Source organism: Chrysemys picta, chromosome 8 (assembly GCF_011386835.1).
Source record: "Chrysemys picta bellii isolate R12L10 chromosome 8, ASM1138683v2, whole genome shotgun sequence".
Taxonomy (NCBI): Eukaryota; Metazoa; Chordata; order Testudines; family Emydidae; genus Chrysemys; species Chrysemys picta.
The window spans coordinates 73,005,574-73,028,633 of NC_088798.1; the positions used below are offsets into that span (position 1 = coordinate 73,005,574).

At 46.1% G+C, this 23,060-nt stretch overlaps 2 protein-coding genes across 11 annotated transcripts in view; both read right to left on the reverse strand.

The window, feature by feature from the left end:
• Positions 1–23,060, reverse strand: part of LOC101941509 (protocadherin alpha-C2) — a 316,181-nt gene that overhangs the window by 97,571 nt on the left and 195,550 nt on the right. For 8 of the 10 annotated variants that reach the window (XM_065554815.1, XM_065554819.1, XM_065554816.1 and 5 more), the window contains exon 2: positions 100–158. In XM_065554815.1, coding sequence (XP_065410887.1) covers positions 100–158 — 59 coding nt within the window. Of the gene's footprint in view, positions 1–99; positions 159–16,801; positions 19,676–23,060 lie in introns of those variants that run through there. The other 2 variants (XM_005280858.5, XM_005280856.5) reach the window with 1 other exon arrangement.
• Positions 1–23,060, reverse strand: part of LOC103306249 (protocadherin alpha-8-like) — a 307,323-nt gene that overhangs the window by 97,571 nt on the left and 186,692 nt on the right. The window contains 1 exon segment of the mRNA XM_065554821.1: positions 100–158. Within this exon segment, the coding sequence (XP_065410893.1) occupies positions 116–158 (43 nt within the window). The 3' untranslated portion in view covers positions 100–115.

The following is a 23,060-nucleotide window of genomic DNA, read 5'->3' on the forward strand; positions in this document are numbered from 1 at the left end:
TCACTAATGTATGTCACCAGATATACCAGATTGAAAGACAGTCTACTTCACAAAGGGAGAAAGATATAAGCCCTTAAGAAGGGGAAGCACAGTACATACCTTTGTATTCCTGCTCTTAGGGATGCAGAATAACGCCAATCAGGATTGGGTTGTTTTGGCTGCAGAAACAAAAGAGAACAAAATCTGTATTAATTTGTATTAAAACATCTAAAAATCTATGCAGCTGAATACAGGCTCTTCTCCAGAGTTTCTAAACATTTTCACATCTATTGTCAAATGGCTCCATAGACCTATTTACATTTTTTATGCATTCAGAGCTGCCAAATCTCCCAGTAAATCTGAAGACACTTTTGTATGAGTGCACTTAGGTCACTGAATATGGAGTTAAATGTTTATATACCAAGACTTTGGATTGTGAGGGTTAAAGTGGAGAAGGAGGTTATTTTTGTAAATTGAGGGGCTGTTATTTTGCCCCTGTTCAGAAATATCCTGGCCATAGGAGGAGACGATTATTGCTGGAAAAGAAAAGAGGAGGTTACTCACCCTGTGCAGTAACTGACGTTCTTCGAGATGAGTGTCCCTGTGGGTGCTCCACTACAGATGCTGGTGCGTCCCTGCGCCTTCGCCCGGAGATTTTTACAGCAGTGCTCATAGCGGCCACGCATGCTCAGAATCTGCCCCCCCGCTGTGACTCTAGGGTAATAGAACGCATGCGTGGCCGGTCTCCTCAGTTCCTTCTCTACCACGGAGGCCCCCCAACTCCGAAGTAGAGGGGAGGAGGGTGGGTAGTGGAGCACCCACAGGGACACTCATCTCGAAGAACGTCAGTTACTGCACAGGGTGAGTAACCTCCTCTTCTTCTTCGAGAGATGTCCCTGTGGGTGCTCCACTACAGGTGACTTAAAAGCAGTGTATCTTAAGGAGGTAGGGACTTCGGATCTGGTAGGAACGCCGTCGAGAGTACCGCCCTGCCCAAGCGTATGTCAGATAAAGGGCCTTGAATAAGGGCATAGTGTTTAGCAAAAGTATGGTCAGATGACCAAGTGGCTGCTTTACAAATGTCAGCCAAGGGGACTTTGCGTAAGAACGCGATGGAGGCAGCCAGAGATCTAGTGGAGTGTGTTCTAATGCCATCTGGAGGTGCAACCCCTTTCATCTGATAGCACAGTCGGATGCACTGGGAGATCCAGTTCGAGAGTCTCTGGGTAGAAATAGGCATGCCCTTGGAGCGCTCTGCAATAGAGACAAAAAGTCTAGAGGAGTTTCTAAAGGGTTTGGTTCTATCCAAATAGAATGACAAGGCTCTGCGAACATCTAGTGTATGCATTGAGGCTTCAAAGGAGTTTGCATGTGGTTTCGGGAAAAAAGTCGGGAGGTGTATGGGTTCATTAATATGGAATGATGAGTGTACCTTCGGAAGAAATTTGGGATGCAATCTGAGGGTAACCTTGTCTTTAAAAAATATCGTATATGGTGGATGAGCCATGAGAGCTGCCATTTCTCCTGCCCGTCTGGCAGAAGTAATTGCCACTAGAAACGCAGTTTTCATGGAGAGGTGTAAAAGGGAGCACGTGGCTAGGGGTTCGAAGGGTTGTTGAGTTAGGGCAGACAGTACCAGATGAAGGTCCCAGGGGGTGGGTGGTTGTTTAATGTCTGGATATAAGGTTTGTAGGCCCTTGAGGAAACGCTTCGTAGTAGCGTGAGCAAAGACAGACATATCATCAACTCTGTCGTGGAAAGTCGTAATAGCAGCTAAATGGACCCTGATGGAGCTGAAAGAAAGGCCGGTTCGCTTAAGGCCCAAGAGATAGTCCAATATAAGCGGAAGAGGTACCGAGGTAGGAGAAAGGTGTTTGGCAGAACACCAATGTGTGAATCGTTTCCACTTTTGAAGATAGGTCTTGCGAGTAGATTGCGTTCTGCTATGTAGGAGCACCTCCTGAACTTGTTCGGAGCAATCTAATTCGCGTTGGGAGAACCACGTAGGAACCAGGCCTTGAGGTGAAGCATGGACAGGTTGGGGTGGAGAAAACGACCGTGCTGTTGAGATAGAAGGTTCGGAATAAGTGGCAGGGAGACTGGTGGTTGGATTGACATTCTGGTGAGGAAGGGAAACCATGGTTGTCTGGGCCACGATGGGGCAATGAGGATCACCTTGGCTCGATCCGTTCGTATTTTTATCAGGACCCTGTTGAGAACTGGTATCGGGGGAAACGCATAGAATAGGTTTCGGTGCCATGAGATCATGAATGCGTCCCCCAGGGAACGTTTGCCCAGTCCTGCTCTGGAGCAGAAATTGAGACATTTCTTGTTCTTTGCAGTTGCAAAGAGGTCTATTGTAGGGTAGCCCCAGATGCTGAATACCTCGTGAATGGTTTTGTCGTCTATCTCCCACTCGTGTTCCCATGGGAAGCGTCTGCTCAGTTCGTCCGCTGTGGTGTTCATGATCCCGGGAAGATAAGCAGCTGATACCCGGATGTTGTTCAGAATGCACCAATTCCAGAGCTTCATCGCCTCTGTGCACAGCGAATGGGAACGAGCTCCGCCCTGCCTGTTTACGTAAAACATGCAAGCAATGTTGTCCGTCATTATGCGTACGTGATGATGTTTGATTAGTGGCAGGAAGTGACGGCACGCGTTGCGAATGGCTCGAAGTTCTAGTACATTTATGTGCAGGGAGGTCTCGGTTGGTGACCATAGTCCCTGTACTGTGTGATGAGACATATGTGCACCCCACCCTGTCATAGATGCATCGGTGGTCAGAATGCGTGATGGAGTCTGTTGAAGAAACGGGACTCCAGAACAAAGGTTGGAGTGGACGGTCCACCAACGTAGCGAGCCTTTGACTGGAGTAGGCAGGGAGAGAGTCTTGTTTAAAGAATGCACATTCGGTTTGTAAACCGTTGCCAACCACGCTTGGAAGCACCTCATGTGCAGGCGTGCATTCTGGACGACAAAAGTGCACGAGGCCATGTGACCTAGTAGTTGTAGGCAGTCTCGGGCAGTTACCTGAGGGCTGTTGCAAATAGTTGTAGTCAGTTGTTTTATGGAATTGTAGCGATCGGGTGGGAGCGATGCCAGCCCGGTCCGAGAGTCGAGGTCTGCGCCTATGAACTGAAGGTGCTGGGTGGGGCGTAATGTGGATTTGTCTCTGTTTATTTGTAGGCCGAGAGAAAGAAAACACTCGACTGTGAGTCGTGTGAACCGGAACGCCTCGTCGAATGTTGAAGCTTTGAGGAGGCAATCGTCGAGGTACGGAAATATTATTACCCCTTGTCTCCTGAGGTGAGCAGTGACTACAGCTAGAAGTTTGGAAAAAGCACGGGGGGCTGTAGATAGTCCGAAGGGGAGTACCCTGTATTGGAAATGTGTGGAACCAAGGGTAAACCGGAGGAAACGTCTGTGGGCCGGATGTATAGTGACGTGGAAATAGGCATCTTGTAGGTCGAGGGCAGAAAACCAGTCGCCCTGCTCCAGCGCTGGGATTATGGTATTGAGGGTCACCATCTTGAACTTTTGTTTTTTGATGAATCTGTTGAGCCGCCTGAGATCGAGGATTGGTCGCCATCCCCCATTTTTCTTCTCTGTTAAGAAATAATGGGAGTAAAAACCCTTCCCTCTGTGTTGCTCTGGCACGACTTCTACTGCTCCCAGATGAAGGAGATGTTGCACTTCTTGGAGGAGTAGCTGCTCGTGAGAAGGGTCCCTGAAGAGGGACGGGGAGGGTGGGTGGGTGGGAGGTAAGGAGAGGAACGGGATGACGTATCCAATTGTAACTACCTCTAAGACCCACTTGTCGGAGGTAATGCTCCTCCATTGTTGGAAAAAAGGTCGTAGGCGGTGTCCAAAGATTGGTGTGTCGGCTGGAGTGAGGGCATTGTTTTCTAAACCCTCGACCAAGTTTTCAAATCTGCCTATTAGCTGATGGGGGTTGAGGCGCCCCTGTAGAGTTTGGGCGACGTCGCTGGAATCTTGGTCGTGGACGTTGCGGCTGTTGCTGTTCCTGCGGTCTATGGGAAGGTTGTGTAAATGCGGGATAACGTGGTCGTTGGTATGGTTGGTATCGATATTGTCGTCTCCTTGCCGTAGGTGTCTGGAGACCTAAAGACCGGAGGGTTGTTCTGGAGTCTTTCATTGAATGAAGCACTTCATTCGTGTTAGAAGCAAAAAGTTTGTCACCGTCGAAGGGAAGATCTTCAATCGTGTTCTGAACTTCTCGAGGAAAAAAGGAAGAGGAGAGCCATGAGCCCCGTCGCATGACTATCGCCGTAGCGGTAGATCTTGCCGCTGTGTTGGCTACATCGAGGGCTGCTTGGAGAGCGGTGCGTGAAATGGCTTGGCCCTCAGAAACTATAGCTCTGAACTGTTGTTTTCTTTGTTCTGGAATGTCCTCAATAAAGTCCATTAAATTATTATAGTTTTTATGGTCGTATTTCGCCAGGACTGCGGTATAATTAGCTATGCGAAATTGGAGGGTGGAGGATGCATAGACCTTGCGACCAAACAGGTCCAGTCGTTTGCTATCCTTGTTAGGTGGGGCAGAACGAGAATACTGTTGTCTAGCCCTCTGGTTCGCAGCGTCTACTACCAATGAGTTTGGTATTGGGTGAGTAAAAAGGAATTCAGAGTCCTTTGGAGAAATAAAATACTTCTTATCCGCTTGCTTGCAGGTAGGTAGGCTTGTCGCTGGAGTCTGCCAGATGGACTTAGCAGGTTCTAAAAGGGCTGCGTTAATTGGAAGTGCCAATCTGGAGGAAGAAGGGGGCTGTAGGATGTTTGTCAGCTCATGCTGTTGTTCGGGAACCACTTCCAGGTTAATGTTCAGGGCACTAGCAACTCTCTTAAAGAGGTCCTGGAATTTCGTATATTCATCAGAGGGAGTGGGAGGAAGGGGAAGTAACGCTTCCTCCGGTGGTAACTCCGGGTCTGTTGGACCGGGAGAAGGGCTAGGTTTATCCTGGGAGCATGGCTGTGTTGCCAGGCGTCTCGTGTCACTAGCGTATGTATTAGGAGACGGCACTGGATCAGTGTTGCGCCTGGTCGAATGGGCACGGGGCATGTGTTCCCGAGGGTATGATGGCCATGGTGTCCAGTATTGCCATGGTGGTGGGTAGGGCATTGATGGTGCCATCCAGGGGTTCATCCCCCAAGGGGCATGGTCCTTAGAGTGGGATGAGGTAGTATTTCCATAGCCCTTAATGCTCTGGCTCCGGGGCTGGGAGTCATAATATGGGGAAAAAACTCCCTGTGGATCTGCTTCCTCCTCACTGGAGGAAAACTGCTCAGATCCTGACTCAGGCATTGCCACAGAATATGCGTTCATGAGCGGAGACTGCAAGGTAGGTGACACTAGAAGATCAGCTGTCTGAGTAAACTGTGTGAAAGCAGCTCCTGCAGGAGATGAAAGCTGAGCCGATAGAGGCTGCTGCACAAGAGGATTCCTGCGATCGGGGCTTCTGGCTGTGATCTGAGTGTCAGAATGCCCCGCAGGCGTCGGTGCCGCGGTCGGTGCCGGGCGAGAAAAGTCGGGCTGCCTCGGGTGCGGTGTGCCGAGGAATGTCGGCACCGTCTCATTTGCGGTGCCGAACGGTGCCGTCACTGAGGCAGGCAACTGGAAGCCTGATGCCTCGGCACCGGAGCTTCTCGGCGGCGCTGAAGCCTCCGGCGGCTTTTGCGCTGTTCCGGAGGAGCCTGCCTCATGAAAAGTGCTGAGGCGAGGGATCACAGGCAGAGAGATCGTTGATCTGCCTGGAGAACTTGTATGCCTCCTAGCCCTGCCCGGTGAAGAAAAGTGCCCCTTCTTTGTAGACTTCTTTATCTTTTTTGAGGGGGGGGGGCTGTGTCGGGTAGCGGAGCCGGCTTCAATGCCTGGGTCTGAAACTGACCCGATAGATTTTTGAAGCAGGAGCAGTTTTAGCTTAAGCTCTCTGTCTTTGCGTGCCCTGGAGCTGAGTTTAGAGCAGTGGGCACATTTTTGGGGAATGTGACCTTCCCCCAAACATTTTATACATTTTGAGTGCCCATCCGATGACGGGATAGCCTCCTTACAAGTAGCACAGCGCTTGAAACCTGTGGAGCCCGGCATAGCCGCGGCTGACAGGAAAATTTTTTTTTTTTTTTTTTTTTTTTTTTTTTAGGTGAACTGGGTAGGTAACTATTTAACCAGAAAAAACTGACAGGAAAAAGGTTTCTAAAGGATAATTAAGGGAATAATGAGGGATTGTCTAATGAGCCTGCTGAGCTCCGTCTCAGGCCGGGGACGGTTGAGAAGGAACTGAGGAGACCGGCCACGCATGCGTTCTATTACCCTAGAGTCACAGCGGGGGGCAGATTCTGAGCATGCGTGGCCGCTATGAGCACTGCTGTAAAAATCTCCGGGCGAAGGCGCAGGGACGCACCAGCATCTGTAGTGGAGCACCCACAGGGACATCTCTCGAAGAAGAAGAAATACTTTGCTGGTTTCCCTGATAAAACTAGACCACTTATGCTCTTACCCTGGAATGTATCCACCTGTACACATACAAAATGCAACCCAGCCCCCCTGTGAAGAATACATTGGGGCCAGTTTGCTTGCTGTGAGTTTTCTGCTGGGTTAGTGGACTGCAGAGGACTGCACTAGATTGTATCAGACTCGCAGACTGAAGCAGGTTTTTACTGAAGGCAGACATGTACTTTCATAAGACCAAGAGCTGCTACATTTCCTACATTGATAAAAAGGCATAAAAACAGGGAGGAAAAAATAGAGAGCAATACCCTTCACCCAGTACATCTCAGCACACGCTGACCTGCTACAGCATGACTTGCTATGTAAGGGTTTCCTGAGAAATTCCTGATTGATTACAAGTTGCTCCAGAAAATGTTAACACCACGTTTCTTGCTGTGCACTGCATACAATAGCAACATTCATAATAATTTAAATTTATAGGCAACATTTTCAAATGAGGGTGCCTAAATCAGGCACCTAAATATTTAAGCAGCTAAGCGATTTAATTTTCAGAGGTGCTGAGCATTGATTTCAATTGTAGCTGCAGGTGCTCAGCACATCTAATTATTGTGACACTTTTTAGGTGGCTAATTGTGCATGTAGGTGTCTAACATTAGGCATCCAAGTTTGAAAATGTTAGAGTATAGACATAATGGATTACATGCATACTTGATGTGTGTTGTACACAAGGCCTGCTCTACCATTTTTGCCACCCCAAGCAAAAAAAAAAAAAGGCCGCCCGAACTGCCGAAGCAAAAAAAAAGCCGCCCGGACTGTGCCGCCCCAAGAATGGACGGAATGCCGCCCCTGAAGCATGTGCCGCCCCAGGCACGTGCTTCCTCCGCTGGTGCCTGGAGCTGGCCCTGCTTGTACAGTGGCAAATACACAAATAATACATGATAGTAATGGTGTAATTCTACTGAAGTCATTGGAGGTAGACCAGAAGTGAATTTGGCCCCATTACTTTTAAAAATGTGTTGAATACCGTAAATTATTTAAAACCAGCTTTGTCTTTGCCCTTGGGATTCACAGTATGCTCTTCTCTAGATCAATAAGTTTTATACAAATAAAGATATAGCAATAAATGATATGCACCATCTTTCTATCTGGCTATCTCAATATTTATAAGGCCCCCCATCACTATCTGAGTTTGAGGAGCTATTTGGTACTGTGCGTTGTAGCATTCTTCACATCCTGATATACACAAAAGAGAAATTCCACACAGTGCAACAAAATATTAAACATCTTTGCTAGTAACTACTTTCACATTTAAACCCAGATTGTCAGTGCCCAGTTTCTGCTGGGCTTAGTTGTGAAAAAGACAATTATGGCTCCAAGATTCTCTGACTGTTTCTGATCTGGCCCTGGCCCTAGCCTCACCCAACTTTAAAGAAAAAAATTAGGACTGTTCTAAACTTGGCCAGCTGGTAGTTGTCCTCCAGGAACCATCCAACTACTAAGGACTATCAGAAAACAACATGCTCTTATCACACCTTTTCCCCATCCTGACATGCCTCCTACACCAATACTGCAGGTGGACACATACAGGATCTGGCTATCCTGACTTTTCTTCTGTTGTGGACTCCCATACACCAAGGGAATTCTCAGCTCAGAAGACAGAGTCAATTTCCACTCTTTCTGCACCAGGAATGGAGTTAGGGTGACCAGCTGTCCCGATTGGACTGTCCCGATATTTACTTGTTTGTCCCGCATCCCGCCCGATGTTCGGATGGGATGTGAATTGCCCTGATATTTTGCACTCTGGTGCACAGGTGGAGGGGGCTCGTGCCCCGGCCCCACCCCAACTCCGCCCCCTCCCTGCCCCATTGGATCCCTCCCCAAATCCCCGCCCTGGCCCTGCCTCTTCCCCAAGCATACCGCATTCCTCCTCCTCCCCCATCCCTCCCAGGCTTGCACGAATCAGCTGTATGGTGGTGCAAGTGCTGGGAGAGAGGGGGGAGAAGCAGGACGCGGCAGCCCGCTCAGGAGAGGCGGAGGTGAGCTGGTGCGGGGCAGCCCCCACCAATTTTTCCTATGATCCAGCGGCTCTTTTTTTTTTGTTCTGCCGGTGCCTCCCTCCTCCCCCCCATGTCCCAATACTTCATGTCTCTCATCGGGTCACCTTAAATGGAGTGAGTCAAAGAATCATAGACTTTAAGGTCAGAAGGGACCATTATGATCATCTAGTCTGACCTCCTGCACAACGCAGGCCACAGAATCTCACCCACCCACTCCTGTATCAAACCTATGTCTGAGCCATTGAAGTCCTCAAATCATGGTTTAAAGACTTCAAGGTGCAGAGAATCTTCCAGCAATAAATAAAGGCCTCTGCCAATCTGCCCTGGAGGAAAATTCCTTCCCAACCCCAAATATGGCGATCAGATAAACCCTGAGCATATGGGCAAGACTCACCAGCCAGACACCCAGGAAAGAATTCTCTGTAGTAACTCAGATCCCACCCCATCTAACATCCCATCACAAGCCATTGGGCATATTTACCGCTAATATAAAAGACCAATTAATTGCCAAAATTAGGCTATCCCATCATACCATCCCCTCCATAAACTTATCAAGCTTAGTCTTGAAGCCAGATATGTCTTTTGCCCCCAGAATCTCTCTTCCTTAGAGTGTCTGATCAAAAAGAGAGAGAAGCAGCATGAGGAATAGAATTCCTCCTATAGTCCTGACCAAAAAACATATTAAGTTATAGTCATGGCTGAAAACTGGGAAATTCTCAAAGAAGCAGAGAAGGAAATAAAGGCAAAAAAGGAGAGACTGTCTATCATACTGCTACATTGGTTCACAACACTTGGATGGTTTCCTTCTCAACAATAAGGGCTAGAAACTTACTTTATTTACATGAAAGCTTTCATTCTGCAGATTATGAATCTGTCATGGAGGCAGGATAAATTCATCAAGTAGGCTGCATCTGAGCCACAAGCCAGGTGTTTGACACCTTTGATTTATAATATAAATTACAACCATGAGGTCAGGCATTCAAAAGGGTTATTGCCCCACCAGATATTCTTGCTGGAAGAGTTTGCAACTGCCATAAAACCTCTATTTTTTCACTGTGTAGGTTGAGCAGACTAGAGGTTGATCTGCCATATATTTGGGGCGCATGGTAAATGACCCAAACTGCCAGAGTGTACTGGGACACTGTAGATATATATAGTATACACATCCACATAGATAATCTGGTGTGTATCATAAGGTCTCCAACCTACAGTGGAATGGAGAAGATGTTGTATTTAGCCCTTGTATGGATATTAAAATGCAAAATGTAATCTCTGCCTTTAGTGAGAAGGAATAGCGAAGGGCCAGGTTTCTGGTCAGATGCAGTAGTTGTTTAGCATTTCAGGGTTCGGTAACATATCAGAGTGGGGAACAGTAGGGCTCTACCGGCTGTATTTAAATGGCAGAAAGGGGAATTGTCTTTGGCCTACATAGGAGAGTGGGGATAGATATGGGACACATGTTAAGCTGGTACTGGAACCTTAAATGCAAATGTTCTGACTGTGAAATATATATGAGTTGTTGAGTTTTTTGTTTTTTAACTATAAAGCTGTTTTAATTAATTTATTTCTGGGAATTTCCTTACTTTTTTAAGAACCTTCACAGGTCTGACTCACCATGGGTATGGGTGGCAGAATCTAGCCCTTAGTTTTTATAACCTTTTTTATACACATGGGAGCAAACAGTGACTCATATGAGAACGAACAGTCTTCTATGTCTTTGGGGCTGCTCTCGCTTGGTTTTCTGGACACTGAAGGACTGGGTTTGAACATTGGATGACTAGGAGCTGTCAGTGATCTGCAGGAGACATGGGTTCATCATGCTTTTATGCCATCATAAGCCAATATCCTGTAACTGGCAATGCTAGTGGGAGTAAAAGAAATCAATGCCAACACCTTCTTTGTGGCATTAGCAGTAATAGGCTTCTCCTCTGGTCCTACTATTGGTCCTGCCTCCATAAGTACTCTTTGTCTTTGGTCCCAACAGAAAAGCCAGTTGAGGAGGCATATGACTTCAAAGCAGAATTTTGGGCAGCCAAGGCATGGGAAGTGAGTTTGAGGCATATGTCATAATGATTAATGTTAGATGTTCAAGTGTGGAAACAGATAAGCCAGCCTATTTCCTATCTGCATTCCACAATGTACCCACAGCTTTATGAATTCTTACGTTCTGTATATCACTACAAAAGGAACTGAATGTTAAAAACAAATCAAATCCAGCCTTAACACAGCCAAACTAGATGTACAAGCAAACTGAAAACCAGCATCATGGTAACAAAGCTAAATATAAATATAGTGATGGGTAAAATCAGATGCTTCAAAGTTTGGATGTTTGGACTGTCCCAAACACAATCCCCCTCCACCACACAGGCCCTATGACAGACTAGTACCACTTTCAAGCCCTAGCAAGGTCAAGTGGATCAGAGTTTGGTAACGTGATATGGATCTTTTCATTTTAGATCACAAATTCAAATCTCCCCCTGCTGTATAGTGACAGTTGTGAGCATCTCAGTGCTGCTTCATGGCCAATGTGAAATTAGTTTGGTGGTCTTAGTACATTCCCCAGTGGACAGTTCACAAAAAAATATTGGCAATTGACAACTGGTATCTTTTGCAGGGCTTGTCACAGGCCCTGTTGAGTGGAGGGAGACTATGTGGTGACAGTCACCCTACTTGATATTATTTCATTACAAGGAATGATTTGTGGCCTGCTACCCCATTCTGCCATCTTAGATATGAGCATAGACTGCACTCCTATCCAGTGTCTTTGTGAGGCCACAAGACAGTGCCACTGACAATTCTTTCTACTCCTCAGTGGTCTTCAAAAAGAAGGGTGTGATGGGAAGCTTTCATCACACATGCAGTAGTAGGAAGCAGCCGAAAGCCACTTCCTGTTTCTGCCATCATCAACTTTTCCTGTTTGGCCCAGAGAAAGCACATAAAATGCAATGACTCCTTCTGAAAAACTGAATCAAAATCTATCCAGGTGTTTTTAATGGTGGACATCACCACAGTATCTGAAAAAAGAACAGGAGTACTTGTGGCACCTTAGAGACTAACAAATTTATTAGAGCATAAGCTTTCGTGGACTACAGCCCACTTCTTCAGCTTATGCTCTAATAAATTTGTTAGTCTCTAAGGTGCCACAGGTACTCCTGTTCTTTTTGCGGATACAGACGAACACGGCTTCTACTCTGAAACCACAGTATCTGAGTGTCTCACCATAGTGGCTTATGACTCCTAACCCTACTGAGCACATGGGGTATGTCCAGCCATTCAGGGAACCAGAAGCTATACAAAGAGATTAATGTGTCCAGGTATAACCAACCAACCCAAGTTGAAATTCAGATAATGAATGTGAATACGTGCTACCAATTGTTTGCAGTCATCCTAAAAACAAAACATGTTTATGCAAAATTTAATGACAATGTTTTAAAATAGCATAATGTTGATCCAATTTCAGAAACATTTTAGCTGAATTACAAACAAATTTTAATGAAAATTAATTTTACTTAGTTCTGATATGTTGTCATCTCAAGTATCTGTTGCTTGAATTATGAGATTCATATGTACTCTGGGCCTGATTCAGTGTTCACTGAAATCAATAAAAGCCCCCCTCCATTAACTACAATGGGTGTTGGCTCTAGCCCTGTTTGTGTGGATCAAACATTTACAAACAGTTAGGAAATTATGAGAGTGCTAAAACACATCCCACTCTACTCCAATATTCACGCAAATACTCAGTAGAATAACATACCATCTTCTTATCAAATATATCCACTTTGAAGCAATAAATAAAAGGCCTTTTAAAATCCTAGACCACTTACAGCTCAGTTTCCTTTCTACTGAGAATATGTTGACAGTTGTGGGATTCATGGAGCTATTTCAGATTTCCTACTGTAAAATCTGAGATTGATTATACAAAAATGCTCACACTAAATTCAACATAGAGAATAAACTATTTATAGTCTAGCATTTGTTTATCGTTCAGAAAACTAGAACGAAAAGCTAACAAAACAAAATTTAGTATAGAATATTTCCCCCTAACAGTGAGTATTTGCATTCCTAACCCTAAGGAATCGAAAATTAAATTAACAGGTCAATGCTTCTTTAAAATATATGTATTGAGTTCTGGTACAGTGAAAAACTGCTTTGTCTGCTTAATGCTAGATGCAAGTTTCTGCCAGCATAGCAGTTACCCTCAGCCTAACAGTTTGACTTCCCTGGAGCACAGAGCACTGACCCTGCATAGCAGAAAAGGAACTGGTGCTGCTTCTAACCAAAAGAACAAACATTTCTATTTAACCTTTCCAATGTCAGAGAGCCCAGAGAATTTCTTAAAGGCTTAAGTCCTTGAACTGAGATTGTAAGATATTCCAACATTAATACCTTTAAAGCCCTTGTGAGAAATCTCTTGGGAAGATTGCTTTGGACAATGCTATGTGTTTGCTAGATTTAGACACTTCAAAGCACACTTGAATCTAAAGAAATACCAAGATGTGTGTAACACATTTTTGTTTGATTTACTTAAAATGAATAGCACTCTGTCTTTGAAGCAGCCAATTGGGTGTGGTGGGGGAGAGGGAGTAGTACTTCCGTGTGTACAAACAACCACAAAATGAATGAACCACTGGGATTTATCATTACTAATGTGCAGCTTCAATTTTTCCTTCAAAAGGTACACAATGCTTTATTTATTAACATCAAAGGAACCTACATTTTATTGATCATCCTATGAGTGCACAAAATGGCATCAGAGGGAGCCCAGTGCCCAGAACTGACTGTATATTTTTCCATCAAGGATTCAGTATGCCAGCCGATAATTAATAATGTGCCACAGTGCATTTTTGCTAAGAATACTGAGTTAGACCAGATGCCAGTCTGATTGTTCATCCCTGCATTGAAGTGAAAAGGCTGCCATGGTATCCAAGATATAACAAACAGGTTTAGCTACACAGAGGGCATGAACAAGATGGCAAAGATAAAAAGACAGCAGGGAACAGATATTACCAAGTGTCACTCAGCAATTCAATGGATGTGTGAGAGAAATGGACACTAGAATACATTATTAAAGTTTCAGAACGGTGAGGATAAGTAATTTCTGAAAATGACAGACAGGCAGCAATACCAGGGGCCCAATGGTAGAATAGGATCGCTCCCCTCCACACACTCACAGTCCATCCCAGTAGACAGCCATACATGCTGGCTGTAACTTCACAGGAGTTCCAACAATGAAACCAAAATATTTGCACAAACTAATTTTGTCTGTATGTAATTATCCTTTGCTGACTGCCCTGGTTATCCAGTAGTGATGATATAGCACCAGACATTCATTAAACCAAGTATCTTGATCCTTGTCTCCAGCCCTGCCAACAATCACTCCACTGCCTGCTAGTTTAAAGACTACTCATGCAAGTGCTAATATGTTTGATTTTTACAAAACAAACTTGATTGAGATTCCATTTGAAATAACCATATAGGCCTGCAAAAGGGTCTAGGAGACAGTGAGCTGAACATTAGCAGAAGCATGAGCTGTCTTGAAGAAAAGAGACATTATCATTTACCAAACCACAACTAACACATTAGTAGAACGGTACAGAAAAACCATATAGGAAGCCACAGAGTTTCAGCTGATGCAAAGAAATCTCTAAACTTAATAGGCCAGTTACATCAATGTAAGTCCACTGATGACAATGAAGTTACTCCTGATTTGCCTCAGAGTAAGTGAAAGAAGAATCTGTCTCTAATTTTAAGTATAAAAAGAACCTGTGACACCCACACACACACACAGAATTTTTTTATCCCACTGCAGAATTAATGTATACAACATTTTAATACATGTGAAACCCAAGAAATATTGTCACTTGTGGTAAATTCCACAGAAAGCCTGAGTAAGTGGTGCAGCTTCTTATCATATTATAGTTAATTGATGGTAACATCTGTCCCCAAGTCTTATTAGAAAAAAATATTTCTTTAGAGACTGTCCAGTGGTAACAGTTACGTATATATCAACGTTGTAAGATGCCACAAGATGCAGTGATCCCTGCTAGTACGCTTTACAGATGATGGGATGGGCCTTTCAAGAATCATACAAATTCACTATTACTATAAAAACAAGCAAAATATGGTGTCTGGCAGGTCTAATAAGACTAACAATGTCCATTAAAACCAGCATACCTTGACATTGTTAATCAATGGATTGCTTTTAACATGTGTATGTGGAGACTGAGTAATGGGGAAAATATGTGAATTTAAAGAGATAATCTTCTAAAAACTAATACCCTGTGAATTCAGTTATATGGCTCCATTGTCTCATGTGCATCTGACAATGACACAGGTTCACTGCATTACAGCACTATAGGCAATTTTTGTAATGCAAGGCCTTAGGAAATTTCACTCAACTTGTGGCACATAGTATCTAACAGAATTTCTTCTCTATTTAAGTCTTGCAAAACTATTACGTAATTGCTTGCACATCTGGATTCTGGTTCTGAATATGTGGTAGATATTGTTTCATTCCAACATTAAAAACAGGAGTTAATAAATTTGTATTGTGTTTCTCTGCTATTGTACACCAACACTGGGATTAGTAAGCTGTCTTTGCTTGACCTGCACAGTTCCTCAGAAATTGCTAATTCACTACATGCAATAGGACCTATCCCCTAAAGACATGATGGGAATCTATTAAACAAATTTCTGCTGTTTCTACATCTAAACTGAAGTCATTTTCAATTATCATTCATCTGTTTGCACAGAAGCTCTGATCTAAGGAATATTTGGAATCCTTTGATTCTTCCCTTTTCTGCACCGTGTCTAGCATGTCACCTTATGATCAACAGATTCTAGATATTTCTAATAAAAATATTTATAATACATATTAAAAATCAGATAACTAATGGGTCATTTGCCCCACTACACTATATATTTGACAGCCATTATGAACTTAGATTGTGAAAATCACATAGTCATCAAAATCATACTATTGAATGACTAGGAAAGAGTAAAATAGCTACATCAATTGTAAATGGAGGAACATTATTTGGTATCAGCATTATTTTAAGAGAAACCTTGTTATTAAATCCTGCACTTTATATCTTTTAAAATCAGTGAGACAAGATGCTCATTTCTTAATAAGGAGAACAAGAAAACATGGCTTGATAAGACATGTTCTTGTTTTCAAAAGAAAAACATTCTGGCTGATTTGAGAGGGGCAAATAAGCATAAAGATTTGATTCATATTTCTGTGTAGATACAAAAAAGCAAAGCAACATTCCATTCAAGCACAAGGATACAATCTTTCCCTATGCTTGCATACATTCTTCATAATAATGTACAAGCCATGTGCCTGCCATATTACCATTGCACAAGTAATGTAGAGTAGATGCAATATTTTCCTTATACATCCGAATTAAAACACAATCTGTCCAGCAGTGAAATCACTATCTTTTCACTCATAGTAAAGTGTTGCTCTGTTCATTTCCAAAATCCATAACATGGGAATGGTATAGAACACTACAAACTGTACACTAGGTCCACGCTGGCTATGTGCTAATAGAAAGCAGTCACTAATTCATCACTGTGGGAAAAGATTGCAGAGGTTAATATACTGCTGGTCAAACCATAGGTATTAAACAGTTTTCAATAGCAAACCAGCAGGTTACAGGTTGTTGCACTGCAACATCACTGGTAAACTGGGTCAACAGCCTAGAAATGTGTCACTGTATTGCCAGACAGGAGAAGAGAAAAAGGCAGCCTCATGCAGTGCAAACATCAAAGTATAGATAACATGTTCTCAGACAACTAAAGCACATATACTAAGCAAAATCTATCTTATTAGTGACCTGGCCATGGTAATTTTGTCTGGGCACAGAAGCAATAAATTGTCAAATATTTTAATCACTGTAAAGTGTCATATTGATGCTCAGTATCATCTCATTTCTTCTGCAGCATTCTAACATTAACATTTTAAGATTACATGTGTCATTCCTCAGTAGTTTGTTGGAGTGGGTATATCTGTAAAGAAAAGGGAAGGAGGATGGGGAGAAGGAAACCTTTTCTATACCATCTACAACAGAAATGAAGTGAGTCTCAAACAATGTGCTCACACACTGAGCCACTAACTTACCAAATGAACCCGGAAAGCCCCAGTATTTACCTAGAAACCAAATGTGTTTCATAGATTAGAATTCAGCAACCACAATAGGGAATAAACTGAATCTAGACATTTCACTTTTAACCTTCAGATAAGGACACATTGTTAGGTTCAGAACATGGTTCTGGTCATGTATCAATTCATTCTCACCTCATTAGGCGTAATGGAGTCATTTTTAAGTATGATCAGGTTTTGTGCACTTTGCCCACTCTGCCCTGTCAGATGTCTCTCAGCCATCACTGCATGAGGACCAGTTCCCGTTGGGCCACCAGTATTGTAAAACATGAAAGTGTCACTTCCTGATCCTGCAGTCAGACATGCCTTATAGCAATAGGTCTTAGTGAGAGACCCATTCCCCCGCACTTCAATAAAATGTGGCTGTACTTTTAAACCATGTGGTATCCTAGCGTCAATGTTGTTGTTAGCCTGCTTGTACATTTCAGCAGGATACCTTTCTCTGACCCCACAGAAACCTCCACAACAGGAGTCACCATACACACTGTATCTGTAGCACTTGATAACCGTTAGGACAATGATTGTCAAAACAAATATGAATGAAACTGAGCTCAGCGCAATAATGAGATACAGAGTTATCTCTGAGTAGTTTCTAGTACTTTTGATATGCCTCCTTGTGTCAGGGATGATTTTGGAAACTCTATCCACAACAGCGATGGTTATGGCTACTGCTGAGGACAGGGATGGCTCTCCATTGTCTCTCACAACAACTGACAGGTTGAAAGTAGTAACACTGTCATCCCCCAGTTTGCGAGTAGTCCGAATCTCCCCGCTGTGTAGCTCCACTCTGAAGAGATCTGGGTCTGAGGCTTGAGCCAGATGGTAGAACAACCATGCATTTTGTCCAGAGTCTGCATCAATGGCTATTACTTTGGTAACCAAATAACCTGCGTGTGCGGAGCGAGGGATCATCTCCAAGGCTGCCGAGGCGTTGGTTGAGGTAGGGTACAGAATCCGAGGCGCATGGTCATTCTGATCCACCACATACACGTGGACAGTGACAGTGCTGCTAAGTGCTGGGGTCCCAGCATCCTGGGCCTGAACAACAACCTGAAACTCCCTTAACTTCTCGTAGTCAAAGGAATTGGCCGCATATATGTTACCATTGTCGGATTTAATGGAGACGTAGGATGTGACAGGTAGCCCTTGAATTTCCCCTTTCAGGAGAGAATAGGACACATAGGCATTTTCGTTGTCATCGGGATCGATGGCTTTGACAGTGCACAGCGAAACCCCGAGCGCGTTGTTCTCGGGGATGTAAACGGAATACACGGGCTCTTCGAACCGCGGAGGGTTGTCGTTGACATCGGAGATGTCCACTTGTATCACTCTGTGGGAAGAGAGGGGAGGGGTCCCGGCGTCCGTAGCCGTGACCGTGATGTTGTAGGAGGAAGCCCTTTCGCGATCCAGGTCGCCCTGCGTGACCAGCGTGTATGAGTTTTTGAAGGAGTTGAGTTTGAAGGGGATGTTGGGAGGGATGCTCAGACTGACCTGCTTGTTCGGCCCGGAGTCCTGGTCGGTTACACTCATTAAAGCCACCACGGTCTCGGGCCGGGCGTTCTCCGGCACCGGGCTGTACAGGGAGGTCAGCACCACTTCGGGGGCATTATCGTTGGCGTCCACGATGTTGACCAGCACCTTGCAGTGCCCGGCCATGGACACAGGACCCCGGTCTGTGGCCTGCACATAAACCTCATAGGAGGAGGCCTCCTCGTAGTCCAGCGTGCCATTGACCCTCACCTCACCGGAGACTGGGTCGATGCTGAAGAGCTGCCGCACCTTCTGGGGGGTATAGCCGCTGAAGGAGTACAGCACCTCCCCGTTGGAGCCCTCGTCCGGGTCCGAGGCGTTCAGCTTCACCACCAGCGTGCCCGGGGCCGCATTCTCCAGCAGGTTCACAGTGTAGGTGGATCGGTCGAAGACGGGCGAGTTGTCGTTTGTGTCCATGACCCGTATGGAGATCTGGGCCGTGCCAGACCTGGCGGGGCTGCCCCCATCCACAGCGGTGAGCACCAGCTGCTGCAGGGCGCTTTGCTCCCGGTCCAGGGGCTGCTGCAGCACCAGCTCCAGGAGTTTGCTGCCGCGCTGGAAGCCTTTGAGGTCCAGAGCGAAATGCTGGTTGGGGCTGAGCCGGTAGCTCTGCACCGAGTTGGTGCCCACGTCGGGGTCCTGCGCGCTCTCGATGTGGAAGCGGGCACCGGGCACAGCGGACTCGCTGACCTCCAGCCGGTAGTCCTGCCGCGGGAAGCGGGGCGCGTTGTCGTTGATGTCCAGCACCTCCACTTCCACGTTGTGCACCTCGATGGGCTGCTCGATCACCAGCTCCAGGCTGAGAAAGCAGGAGGTGCTAAGCTCGCACAGCGCCTCCCGGTCCATGCGCTCCTTCACCAGCAGCGCCCCGCGGCCCAGATCCAGCTCCAGGTACTGCCGCCCGCTGCCCGAGGTCAGCCGTGCGCCCCGGGCCGACAGCCGCTGCGGATCCACGCCCAGGTCGGTCGCCACGTTCCCCACGAAGGCGCCGCGCTCCAGCTCCTCTTGCACCGAGTAGCGCAGCTGCCCGTCCGCCGAGCCCAGGCACAGGAGGAGCAGGAGAGCCGGGATCCGGAGCGCCGCCGCCCCGCAGCAGCCGCGGGGAGAAGACGGCGCCATGGCCGAGGGCGGAGGGAGGGGTGGGAGAGCCGAGCGCAGCTTTCACCCGACGCGCTCGCAGCCCTGCCGGGCCTCACATCCCTCAGCCGCCGCCGCCTTCCACACCCAGCAGCGGGTTCATGCACCCGGCTAACAGGCGCCGCCAGCTGCGCCCAGCGCTGCCGCCGACCCTGCAGCCACCACCGCTGCTGGCTCCTGAGCCGGCCGCTTCCACAGAAAATCCATGCTCCCCGGCTCTGCTGCTACCAGGCCCTGCGGCTGAGAATCCGGCCTCTCCTCCTCCAGCAGCTCGGGGGACTCGCAGCTCCACTTCCTCCTTCTCTAGCTGCTGCGGGGAGTGTGCGGGGGAGGGGCGCTGAGCTCTGGCTGGCTCTAATTCAGCACCTGGGCAGGGAACAGCGACACCGAGGCAGGCAGCCAAGAGCAGCAGCCAGACGGCACGGGAGGGGGTTGCGCGGCCGGCCGCCCCCCCCCGTGGAGGGTAAGAGTATCCCGCCAGCCACAGCGCATATCCCACACAGGGGAGAGCCCCGTCCCCAGGGAGCTCTTCACCGGAGCCAACCTTAGCACCAATCCCCCAACACACACCGGGACCGCCCCCCCCCCCCCCCAGCCCCAGCCACTCCTCAGCCCCAAAGGAGTTCAGAGCCAACTACCCCCATAGCCACCCCCCTTCACAGAGGTACCTCCCCGCCCACCTCCGGAGACAGTTAGGGACCCCTTCACTTCCTAGCAGCCCTGCCTTCCCGCCCACACTCAAATTAGGAGAAAGAGTGAGTGTGACGTCCATGTGTATGTTTACATACGTTTTATGTCTAGACAAACGGAAAGATAGCTCTTCTACCTGTGATTGTCTCCTGCCACTGCAGAGGCTCTTTGGTCTAATCTCTAACGCCTATCCCCTATGATATAGGCAGGCCCTCTCAGAGATCCAGAGAGGCCCAGGCTACTTCCAGTTTTTGGGGCCCCTTTCAACAGTACTTGATCCACCATCAACCATTAGTGGTGGTTTGTTTATATAATCAGCTGACCTGAGAGGACACATTCATCATGGTCTAAACTTGTGCCATCAGAACTGATATATTTTTGTTAATATTTATGAACATTTTAAACTCTTTAATATGACAAAATTTATAATAGTTAACAAAAAAATATGTCTTTCACCAAATCACATCTCTTATTTGCTTAAATTTGCAACTCTAAGCTAAGAGAGTGTGTCACACTTTGGTTCTATAGGGATGTGCATAAAAACAAGCTGCAAAACTTATCAAATGCCAAAAAATTAACAAATGTCTAAATCTGAGGCCCCCTTTGAGTTTGAGACCCAGGCCAAATGGCCCTCCTGCCCCCTCCCCCTCCTCCTCCACCCCCATTGGCCCTGGATATAGGGGATGGGGAAGAAGCCTTCCCACATTTACCAACATGAATCCCTGTCTGTCTTTCTACCCACAAGGCCACTGCCAGGGCAATCTATGGAGCCCCAAACAAAAGCAAGGCAGCAGCTTGTCATAGGAAAGGGATACAGAATGGTTCGTTGGCCTCTTTCCCTCTCCTCATTCTAGGTGCTAGAGGGGAAAACAGGGAATGAACTGCCTTCCTAGCCAGTCTCACTGCTGAGTTGCCTAGACTTCTAGTCCTACTGCTGCTGCTGCAGAGCTAGAATGCATCAGCTCATGAGTGTTAAATCAGCACAATCTGAAAAGCACGCACTCCCCTCCCCCAGTGTTTTTTTGCTTACAGCTGGTTCTATCAGTGTACTTCTACAGCTATGTTGCCTTCCTTCTTGAAGACTGTCTTCTCTGCCCCCCTTTAATTCATTCTTGCTGCATTACCCTCCCCACTCTTTTAGGGATTATTTCCTCTCACTGATGTCTCTCCTTCCTTGATCCCCTCAACCACTGCTGTAACAGCCCTACCCTGCCACTAGCTCCACTCGTTGAATTTTGCAAGTTACACCCATGAACTATGAGATTATTTAACATGGGCTTCAGTTTATTTTACATAATATACAGGCAAACTGTGAGGCGAGTGCAACTAGAACTGTAGGGAGAGGTTCAGGAGAAGAAATAGTAGTTGCATTTGTTTTCCACTACTCCTTTTAGACTCATATTCAAGTACCAGCAAGACCCAAGTTCATATAGTTTATCAGAACTGACAAAATCACAGGCAATGGTGCAATGGCTATACTTTGATCAATGTGTACAAGACACACAAAAACATTGCTAACAGAGAGAAGCAGCAACACAGAACATCATTAGGGTCAAGATTTTTTTTTTTTTAATGGGCATCTAAGTTAGGTTCCTACATCCAAATATAGGGACTTAAATAAGTGGTCTCATTTTCAAACATGCTGAGCAACCAACAGATTCCATTGACTTCAGTAGTCACTGCTGGGAGGCACCCAAACATGCTTATTTTTGAAAGTTAGACAAATATAGGCCTATTCAGACCAGGAAGGCCAGTGGGAGCTTCTGTGTGGTCAGCATGTTTGAAAATCATGTGCCCAAATGGGAGCAAAGCTCTTTTGAAAATCTGGCTCCAGTTTTTTGGGGGGCGGGGTGGAGGGCGGGGGGTTACCTAAGTATGGATTTTGCAACCTACCCATCCACAGAGATTAAAAAAAAATACAACATGCTGCTCTGGAAAAAAGGGACGAGGAATCTCCTCCAATGGAGGAGGAGGAGAAGCCATAGCCAAGGCTGGGAGGATTGTGGCCACCACTCACAAGAGGAAATGAAGGGTGGTGGTGGCCGGCGATTCCCTTCTAAGGGGGACAAAGGCATCCATCTGCAGGCCTGACCTTGCATCCTGGGGTGGGTGTGCTGCCTGTCAGGGGCCCATAGCCAAGATACTACAGAAAGATTGCGGAGGATTATCCAGCCCTCTGACTACTACACCATGCTGCTCATCCAGGTGGGCACTAATGAAAGTGTGAGGTATGACCTGAGCATATCAGAAGTGACTACAGGATTCTGGGGGTGAGGGTGAAGGATCCTTCTGGTCAAGGGTAGGGATCCAGGTAGAGACAGACATATCCTGAAAGTAAATACATGACTGCATGGATGGTGTCACCAGGAGGGCTTCAGCTTCCTTGACTATCAAATCTTGTTCTAAGAAGGACTGTTGAGCAAAGATGGAGTCCACCTGTCAAGTAAGGGGAGGAATATCTTTGGATACAGACTGGCTAACCTAGTGAGGCAGGCTTTAAACTAGGTTTGATGGGAGCAGGAGAAAAAACCCACAGGTAAGTCCAAAAAATGGATACCTGGGTGAAGGGTCAGAATCCGGGGGGAACATGGGAAATTGCAGCATGGACAAAAGAGAGACAAGAGGGACTATATTAGGGGGAATCTAATAGACATCTAAGATGTCTGCATATTAATGCAAGAAGTATGTGGAATAAACAGGAAGAACTAGAAATACTAGTGAATAATCACAAATATTACATAACTGGCATTCTAGAAACTTGTTGGAATAATTCGTATGACTGGAATATTAGTATAGAAGGGTACAGCTTGTTCAGGAAGTACAGGCAGGGGGAAAAGGGAGGAGTTGTTGCCTTGTATATCAAAGACATATACACTTGCACTGAGGTTGAGACTAGTGGGAAGCAGACCTGCTGAAAGTCTTTGGGTAACGATAAAAGGGGTAAAATACTAGGGTGATGTCATGGCAGAGTCTACTAAAGACCATCTAACCAGGAAGAAGAAGTGGATGAGACTTTTTAAACAACTAACAAAATAAA